Consider the following 10,517-nt stretch of genomic DNA (forward strand, 5'->3'; position numbering starts at 1 on the left):
GTAATCACAAGTACCCACAAGTACCCACAAGTACCTACAAGTACCCACAAGTACCTACAAGCACCCACAAGTACCTACAAGCACCCACAAGTAATCACAAGTACCCACAAGTACCCACAAGTAATCACAAGTACCCACAAGTACCCACAAGTACCCACAAGTACCCACAAGCACCCACAATTACCTACAAGCACCCACAATTACCTACAAGCACCCACAATTACCTACAAGTAATCACAAGTACCTACAAGTACCCACAAGTACCCACAAGCACCCACAAGCACCCACAAGCACCCACAAGTACCCAGAAGTACCCACAAATACCTACAAGTACCCACAAGTACCCACAAGTACCCACAAGTACCTACAAGTACCTACAAGTACCCACAAGTACCCACAAGTACCTACAAGTACCTACAAGTACCTACAAGTACCCACAAGTACCCACAAGTACCTACAAGTACCCACAAGTACCTACAAGTATCCACAAGTACCTACAAGTACCCACAAGTACCTACAAGAACCCACAAGTACCTACAAGTACCCACAAGTACCTACAAGTACCCACAAGTACCTACAAGTACCCACAAGTACCTACTAGCACCCACAAGTACCCACAATTACCCACAAGTACCCACAATTACCCACAAGTACCCACAACTACCCACAAGTACCTAAAAGTACCCACAAGTACCTACAAGCACCCACAACTACCCACAAGAACCCACAAGTACCTACAAGCACCCACTAGTGCCTACAAGCACCCACAAGTACCTACAAGCACCCACCAGTACCCACAAGTACCTACAATCACCTACAAGTACCCACAAGCACCTAAAAGAGCCCACAAGTACCCGCAAGCACCTACAAGTATCCACAAGCACGCACAAGCACCCGGGCAAAGCACCTACAAGAGCTCAAACGCCATGTTTCTCTTGCTTAATATCCCTCTAACGGCGTGAATCACGACAAAAACGCCGTAAGTCCAATATAAAAAATTAGGGCTAAAATGCATGTCTCTAACAGTGGTAAAACGCCGTAATTCCTATACCCAAAACAACGTAAGTCAGAGTATGTGTTAATAATGATTAAAATCAATACTTAAACTTAATTGATCTTAATGAAACTAAGAAAAGGCACATCTATGGACTGTTATCTTTCATTTAAGATGGTTCCCAAACGTAACGAATGATTAGTTTTCTTTATACACGATCCCAATTAAGGTAATTTTTCAAAAAAATCCCATGTTATCTCTATGGAACAATATAGTATTTTTCACCAAATGTCTGATTAATTTTATGGATTCTAAAACCACCCTTAACAACTTGTTTCATTATAGAATTAACTATTAGTTGGATCTCTTTGAAATTTTAACCACATAATTAGGGCCCAAATTTTAGTTCACTGGCAAAATTTCAAAGCAGCAAACACAATACGAAAAAAGTTACGGCCAATCAAAGAACCCTCCTTTAGCATTAGAGGCAGTATCAAGTCTTATCTAAGAGAGCGACCGCTCTCCTAGAATTTCTTCAGTGGTAACCAATACTGGAGATTTGACGAAAATAGGGGCAAAGTTGACCCCGATTACCCTAGAAATATGGCCCTATGGAAGGGCGTACCGACCAATATGGACGCTGCCTTCCAACATAAAGGTACAGTAATTAATTTAATTTTATATCAGGAATACATAAAGCTAATTGGAATAATTGCGCCCTAAATATATCATATATATTAATTTCTATGCATTAAAATATTTTTAGGCATCACGTATTTCTAATTAATTTACTATACTTCAAATAAGGAATACATACAGCTAATTGGAATAATTGCGCCCCGAAATATATCATATATATTAATTTCTATGCATTAAAATATTTTTAGGCATCACGTATTTCTAATTAATTTACTATACTTCAAATAAGGAATACATACAGCTAATTGGAATAATTGCGCCCCGAAATATATCATATATTAATTTCTATGCATTAAAATATTTTTAGGCATCACGTATTTCTAATTAATTTACTATACTTCTAATAAGGAATACATACAGCTAATTGGAATAATTGCGCCCCGAAATATATCATATATTAATTTCTATGCATTAAAATATTTTTAGGCATCACGTATTTCTAATTAATTTACTATACTTCAAATAAGGAATACATACAGCTAATTGGAATAATTGCGCCCCGAAATATATCATATATATTAATTTCTATGCATTAAAATATTTTTAGGCATCACGTATTTCTAATTAATTTACTATACTTCTAATAAGGAATACATACAGTTAATTGGAATAATTGCGCCCCAAATTAATTTCTATGCATTAAAAAATTCTAGGTATCACGTATTTCTTCAAAGGTAAACATTACTGGAAATTCGATGATAAAATCATGAGGACCACACCAGATTCACCTAAATTAATATCTGAAACGTGGTTTAATTGCCCATCCAATGGGATTCCAGTGCCCTTACCGCCGATAGAGGGCGCCTCTAGATCAGCCAATTCCGCGGCAAATTTAAATTCAAGGACGCATATTAGTTTATTTAATTCGGTTATGATGTCGGTGACGTCACTACTATACGTATTTTTAAAGACCGCGGCGTGACCTAAACCTTAAAAAAAATAACCCTAATGGTAATTAAAATAATTTCAGCCAAGGCTTAAGGTGAAAAAAAAAAAATCGAGCAAATTTAAGTTAAGAGATTACGCCCTAAACAATGCAATATTTTTGGAAGAGTATATACCTCGTTGCAGTCTTGATATGGTACCAATTCCCAGTGAAATTAATACAAAAACGGGGACTTTTTAAGATTGCAAATCTTTTTTAGGAGAATTAACTATTACTTTTGAATCTCGTAGAAGAACGAATAAACGCGTCTGACGTCTGCGCATGCGCGAAATTGGTCACGTTTTTGATGATCAATTTATGGTGATATATTATTAAGAAAAGAAAATACCTTCATGTCAAAATAATTCAAAATTGAATTATTTCAAATTTCAAATTTGAAAATATTTTGAACATAGTGTTTGGTGCAACTTGTTTTTTATCCTATGTTTTTAATTAAAAAGAAAAAGAAAGAAACCGAAGGTGCTCATTTTATAATTTTTTTCTAAGAATAATGTTAATTAGGGTTAAATTAATTTTTAATTAATCCTTAATTAACATTAATTATTATTCATTATTTTATATACAAGCTAGTCCCTCATTTTTTTAAAAAAAATTTCCAGTTTTTTTTTTAATATAAGTGTAAAAAAATTAATTAATTAAAAACCTAGATTTGTTAAGTTAAATTAAAAATTGCCCTTAATTTAGCAATTAACTAATTTTTGCATTAACTTTATAATTAAAGTTAACTAAAAGGTGAAGGGTTTAAAAAATAATAATTCGTTCTTATTAATTTATTGCTTATTAATAAATTAATCAAGGTTAATTTTTCCGCTCTCTAAATTAATTTAAATGTACTAATTAAAATATTAATTAAATAATTAAGAGACCCGACTTTTTTTCATCTATGCTTATAATAACCCGCTTAATTCTAATTAATTAAATTACCTTAAATATTTATTTAAATATAAACCACACAATCATGTGCTATTCATCAATTTAATTATCTATAAAATTAAACTAGAAAATTAATGTATAATTATTATTTAAAAATAAAAATTAATTTTAATTTTTTTTTAATTTGGGCGCAATTTTTTTTTGTTGAAAAGCACGTGGTGTATTCCCGCCCAAAATAAAGCCACGTGGTGTGCCCTAAACTAAACTATCTGAATTAAAAAAAAATTAATAAATAAATAAATAAAAATTTAATTTCCATGATTCATTATGAAATATATACTACGATGTCAATGAATAAACAGTATTTAATGAAAATGTGTTTGGAGTCCTTGAATTTTAATGTAAAATTTAATTTAAATTAAATAGAACAGGGTTGCCACGGAATTTTCAGCCTATTTTAAACCTATTTCTATTAAACCAAATTTTTTATTTAGATTTTTTTTTCATCGTAGACCGTCTTTATTTTTTAGACATTTTCGCGGTCCCGATTGGCCTACTGCGCACGCCCTCCTACACCTTATCCCGATAAAAAATCGCGCCATAGTTGATCAATTTAATTTATAAATGGCAAACCCGTTAAGCGTAACGCGAGTGCACTTCTTGAATCGTAACGCTGCCTCTCAATCTTTAACTCCTGTCGGCGTTGGACTCAATTTTACCCGTGTCGCGCTTTTGGTGGACCCCGTCGCCGCGCTTTTGGTGGACCCCGTCGGCCCTTTTTGGTGGACCTCATCGAGTCAACAGCTGAAACTGGTATTGTGCGTAGGGTTTTACCATGCAAGCATTTTAAGTTATACTTTGGTTTTAATGACATATCCGCTAAATACACAAGGCATGTCCATGAGATGCCGCTTTAGATTTGCCATTTATATCAGGTTATACCGTTATTCGTGTTTTAACGGTTACGGGTTGAGTTTATTCTTGTCTATTAGTTGAGTCGGGCTAGTGATGTGTCCGCGATGCGCGTCTTAATCCCATTGTTGCCGCCTAGCTAGGATTGTCTCCTCGCTTGTGTTCTATATATTAACTTTGTCGCTAAGCGGGGTAGTGACGAGGATCGGTGGCAGCGTGTTAGGCCGTTCTTTTAAGGGATGTGTCCCGAATTTTTCATATAATTTAGAGTTGTTTTCAAGTATATAAGGGGTTATTATGGAAATCGGGTATTTCTGCTAATCTCCAAGCATTGGAAGGACTAAGTTCCAGCCAATGCGCTTGAAAGTAATAATATTCGGGTAGAAATTTAGAGAAATGCTCGAGTCGCGAAGAAAAGGCAAACTAGATTCGGCTTTGAATGATACATTTTTGTCGTTTTTTCCACTTACATCCTTCTAAGTGTTCATTTTACTTTCCCTTTAATTTCAGAAAAAAAAATGGCAACCAACCAAAACGGTAAGTAAAATTCGTTTTCTTGTTAGGCGATTCATTTACAATTCAAAACCAATTTTTTATTTCGAAAAACAGAGGATCTCAAAAAGCCTTTGGATCTTGGTAAGAACTTAAACTAATCTAACCTAACTTTTTAACGTTAACTAAACGCTGGGATTTAATCGAAATTTCTAATAATTGTTCTTATTATTATTTATAATGAACTTGGAGATGAAGCTATGAATAATTATAATCCGGATAAAATTGAACAAGAATTACGTAGTATTAAATTTGCCAATTGTTTCAATTATTTATTGACGCGAGACAATGGAGAATCACTCAAACAATTGAAGAAATATAACGAAGAAAAACTTAAACAGCAAAATGACGTGGGTCAAATGCAGTTAGTCAAAAATACGAGAGGTCAGCGATCTTCCGTTGAACAGGATGACGCATTGGATCCGTTAGCGATTTAATTTTAAACTAGACTTTTTAATTTAATTTTAAACTAGACTTTTTAATTTAATTTTAAACTAGACTTTTTAATTTAATTTTAAACTAGACTTTTTAATTTAATTTTAAACTAGACTTTTTAATTTAATTTTAAACTAGACTTTTTAATTTAATTTTAAACTAGACTTTTTAATTTAATTTTAAACTAGACTTTTTAATTTAATTTTAAACTAGACTTTTTAATTTAATTTTAAACTAGACTTTTTAATATAATTTTAAACTAGACTTTTTAATTTAATACTTATTTTCTTTAAAAAAAACTTAATATCATGTTTAAATAAAGTATTCTGTGTCAAATCAATCGCTCATATTCATAAACCAAGGCTTAAATGCTCATTTTAGATTCGTGCTTAAGGTAACGTAACGTAGCGTTAATACAATAGATCTATTTCAATTGTGATCGTGTCAGTGCATAGGTTTAAAAGGGTTGCCACAGATTTTTCATTTCAAAATTCCTCTGATTTTTCCAGGTTTTTCCCTGACATACTAAAACCTGTTGATGAGGAATTATTAGTGTCATTGTTTATGAATATTTTTAATCGCCTTCAAGAAAAAACTGTTATCTATTATTAATCATTTTTCTTTTCTATTTTGGATTTTTTTACTTCACTTTGTGAATAGTCCCTCTTTATCCTCGCTGAGCCCCCAAAAAACCCTTTCAATAGATCTAAACTCTAGAATTCAATAGGTTAATTTCCGTAGCTAAAAAATAAGCGCACGTGCAAGAGAGTTCATCGGACCTCACCTCGAGATGGAAATTTACCGCAACCCCACGCGAGAGGAATCTTTTTGGGTAAACAACTGGGAGGCTCCGCTGAGTAAACAAGATGACCCAGTCATATAGTTTTTACCGCCTTCTAGTGACAAGAATTAGTATTACTATATGCATTATAAGATGACCCCAGCTAATTTAGCATTTCGGGTTTTTTTTTCATTGTTTGTAAAATAGCATTCCTATTATGAATAAAATCAATCTAGTAATAAACTACAGTAACTTACTTATTAGGTTCATTTTAAACTTAACCTACAGAACTTTATCTTAATTAAATTACAGAATAATATTTTTTAAACTAGGGTCGGTACTGGTAAATGTGAACGATTCTATTTTTTCTTTAACATTTTGTAGCTAATTTTTGGGCGGCTTAAATTCCTTTTAAAGGGCTCTATTTGTAGATTGAATATTGAGGATTACGATAAAAATGGTATGGACATTGTAGGAATACGTGGATGAAAGATACGAACCTATATACACACCAACTCGGACTAATCAACTTAAGTTGATGCCAATTTTAGGTGTTGCTTAATACAATACCATCGGGGAATAAGCTCTAGGAAGAGTTAAAATAATCCCACGATAACAAACCTTTAATCGTTAGATAGATCACGTTTTTCACTATAAAATTGATATTAATATCTGTGGTTTCGATTCGGAATTCGATTTTAGAGTTGGAAAAAACCAGGTAAAAATTCAATTGTTTCAAGGTTAATTAGAATCCTTTTTAAGCTATTTTACTAAAAAATAAAAGTAAAAGTTATAATATTAACTTTAAAATACATCATTGACCCAAAAAAGACTCAAATTTCGCGCCATTAGTAAGTTTATCAATTTAGCGGTAAGAGGGCGGTAGCTACGACTACTTATTGGGCGGGAAAGCGAGAAAACGAGACAGCTGTTATGCGAGGTATCGAAATAAATAGGACTTCTCAACAAATTATTGAACATTTTGACTCGGGTATTGATTTAACTATATTATCCTATTATCACTTATCACATCTGCGTAAACTTTAATCTAGGTGCATGGATTTAGGCCCTACGTAATGGTAGCTCCTTCAGGGTTGCCACGGAATTTTCAGAACCAAATTCCCTGACTTTTCCAGGTTTTCCCTGACCTTTTTCTCAGATTTTCCCTGACCTTTTAGGCCGAAAAAGTGAATGTTTACTGCACGTTTTAAGTGGTTATAATTAAATAAACTCTCAACATTAAATTTTCCCATGTATTTGTTGCACCAATACAAATAAGAAACATTTTAACTATAAATAACAGTCTAAAAGAGCATTTACTTTACTAAAACAATTCTAGACATTTTTAAGGATTAATCTAGAGTTTTCTTTGTTGAGAGAGCATGAGGAGAAACTTTCATTACTCTTTCAATAAAGACTTATTCCCAGAAGTTTTACCCACTAAATCAAATTCCCTGACTTTTCCCTGACCTTTTCGGCCCATTTTTAAATTCCCTGACTTTCCCAGATTTTCCAGGATTTCCAGGTACTGTGGCAACCCTGTCCTTTCCTAGGGCCTTTTTTATTCCTCCCATTTGATTATCATTGTTGTTCACATTTGGGTCCAGTGTTCAGTCACTACCTCCTTCAGTATTTAGGGTCAGGGTGTTTACATTTACCAGTGATTGTTCACAATTGGGGTCCTCCGAGGGGATTGGGAAATAGGATATTGTGCAAAATTTAAGAGAGTTAAAAAGCTGAAAACATAGCGAATTGTGTATAAAGAATCATATTTCATATCCTGAAAGTTTCTGGTGTCTAACGTTAGCTCCACGGAAGTTATTCAAATATTTGCAAAAAGTGTCCATAATTACTAAGCATGGGCGAATACTCGAGTAACACGAATAACTCGATCGAATATCGAGACGAATAACCGTCTCGATATTCGATAAGCCCCATTTCGGGTATTCGAACGAATATCGAATAGTGAATTTTACTATTCGGGCCTACTATTCGTTAAATATTCGACTAACTATTCGTTAAATATTCGATTAACTATTCGTTAAATATTCGATCAACTATTCGAGAAAACAAAAATATTAACCCTAAAAATGTTTTAAAGACTATCGGATTCGTGCTACTTAAAACTAAAGGATTAATCAGGTGCGTGCCGTGCTACTTAAATACTTAAACCTCAAAGATTAATCGGGATTAATCGGATGCCGGCTACTACTAACTACGGATTAATCGGATGCGGGCTACTACTAACTACGGATTAATCGGGCTTGTGAAACTTTTAACTACGGACTAACCGGAGAATTGGAACTATGGCGGACGACCAACTAAAACGCGCTGCAAGGGCACTCAAAGCGCTACGTACATCTGTGAGTACAGTGATTAACTCGGTCGAACTTGAGATACAAAAGGAGCAACCTAAACTTGAAGCTTTTGAGCAAGCAATCGCGCTACTGGACTCAAAAGAAACTGAACTTAAACATCTGGATGATCGGTACCAGACACTACTAGATGGAGCGAGTAATTAAAGAAAATGTTCATAAACATAGTCCTAAAAATAAAATTTGAGAATTTAAATTTCAAATATTTTAAGTTGAACTTTGGGATGTTGTAACTCTGGTTCTATGCGAGATACGGGGATGTCCTTGGAGTATGTTATAGCCCTAATTCTTAGCTTTCCAACGATACCTAATACTTGGGGTCTACATCACGAGTAATTAAAGAAAATGCTAATTAACATAGTCCCAAAAATAATATGAAATAATCAATTTGCAACTGATGTCAGTTACGTTAATTTGGCACTGAATAAGATAGGGCGGAGTGTTATTTGGTGTAGAGGTCCATCGGGAGTAAACAGTTGTAATACACAAAGACGGACATCTGTGATGTTTTCCAAACTAATGACTTCACTATCTACTAAATGAATCCAAGGAGATAGTTAGGGCGTGTCCAACCAAAGTTAGTTTTAGAGCCGCCACCAACACCAGGGGTCAGACGGGGTCAAACCGTCAAGAGATCAGATGAGATCATGACAGATTATGCCATCCTTTGGGAGATTCGTTACAGTTTTTGTTACAACGCCTTTATGTTAACCTAACAGTCATTTCAAAATCAAATCATTTTTGGTTGGGGGCCGTCCATAAATTAAGGCACGTCTTTCAAATCTTTATTAATGCCCCCCTTGTTTCAATGTACTCTACTACTATTTTTTTTATGTAAATACTACTTTCTTCTAATGAAATTTAACATCGTTGTATTCTTCCGCCCCAGCTTAACCTAAATAAGCATTTGATATATTTATGGAGAACCCGACCAACGACTATAAAACTCGAAAGTAGATTGAGCCGTTAACGAAAGACATACGAGAAAAGATACTGTATTGTAGTAGCACCCCATGTTTTTACTCCATAGAGCTTGATACAGTCAAAGATGCTGAGCTGTCAGTAGTCTATAAACGCTCTGAGCTCCAGACGGATTTTTTTTTACACGGTAGACCCCTTGATCCCGTTATATTTCCATTGGCGCCGCTAGGGGCCTACTCACTCTTCCACTATAGATTATATTATATACTTCCGCTTCTAAAATATCTACTTTTCAAATGGGTGGCATTGTCAGTTCACTATATTGTAATAAAATATGAATTGCGGGTAATTTAATGGGGTATACTATACTAATGAATTCCGCTAGTCTAAAGCTGTAAAATGAGTATAAACTCATAGGTTAGGACTGAATTCTGATTGGTTTAGAGATTTAGTGACGTCATTCATTTATTTAAGGGTGTAGATATAGGTTGTGAGTACTCTAATGAAAGCTCGCGACGAATTACGCTAGACTAAAGCTGTAAAATTAGTGTAAATTTATGTTAGGCCAGGATTCTGATTGGTTTAGATTTTTTATGACGTCATTGATTTGTTTAAGGTTGTACACATAGGTTGTGAGTACTCTAATGAAAGCTCGCGACGAGCTCGATTTATTTAAGTAGTTTATTATTAATTTCAATTAACCCAATTAATTAAAAATCAATATTAAAGTTTCAATCGGTTACGTAAACTGAATCTACTTAATTATTCGGGGTTTATTTTGCTCGGAAGTAATAAATATTGACTCAAATTCGAAATGCAGTTCGTGCATTATTTAGATAGAGGGGATTTTCAGTAAATACTAAATTTACAATGATGCGAAATTCGAAAGTCAAATACCAAAATCTCATAACATAATAAATAAATAAATTATGAATAAGGGAATATTCGCTATAAATTCCGTTGAAAGTCAAAGGAGTAACAGCGCACCATATTAATCCCTTATTCATTTAATATAATAAACTATATTAT

General features: G+C 33.8%; 1 protein-coding gene across 1 annotated transcript; it reads left to right on the plus strand.

Moving 5' to 3' along the window:
• The first annotated feature begins 1,530 nt into the window (after positions 1 to 1,530).
• LOC149615381 (matrix metalloproteinase-2-like) lies at positions 1,531 to 3,252 on the plus strand. Its single transcript, XM_089856417.1, has 2 exons — positions 1,531 to 1,652; positions 2,347 to 3,252. The coding sequence occupies exons 1-2, from the start codon at positions 1,598 to 1,600 to the stop codon at positions 2,613 to 2,615; spliced, it is 324 nt and encodes a 107-aa protein (XP_089712543.1). The 5' UTR covers positions 1,531 to 1,597; the 3' UTR covers positions 2,616 to 3,252.
• The last annotated feature ends 7,265 nt before the right edge of the window (positions 3,253 to 10,517 follow it).

The sequence above is a fragment of the Phalangium opilio genome, unplaced genomic scaffold (genome assembly GCF_054372755.1).
Source record: "Phalangium opilio isolate 3A_F unplaced genomic scaffold, DU_Popi_V2 ptg000217l_1, whole genome shotgun sequence".
Taxonomy (NCBI): Eukaryota; Metazoa; Arthropoda; class Arachnida; order Opiliones; family Phalangiidae; genus Phalangium; species Phalangium opilio.

What these genes read in the sequence shown, in the direction of transcription:
- LOC149615381 (XM_089856417.1), top strand. Translation starts at nt 1,598, where the DNA reads ATGGCCCTATGGAAGGGCGTACCGACCAATATGGACGCTGCCTTCCAA. An exon ending in CGCTGCCTTCCAACATAAAG is followed by an intron (nt 1,653 to 2,346) that starts GTACAGTAATTA and finishes AAAAAATTCTAG; the next exon opens with GTATCACGTATTTCTTCAAA.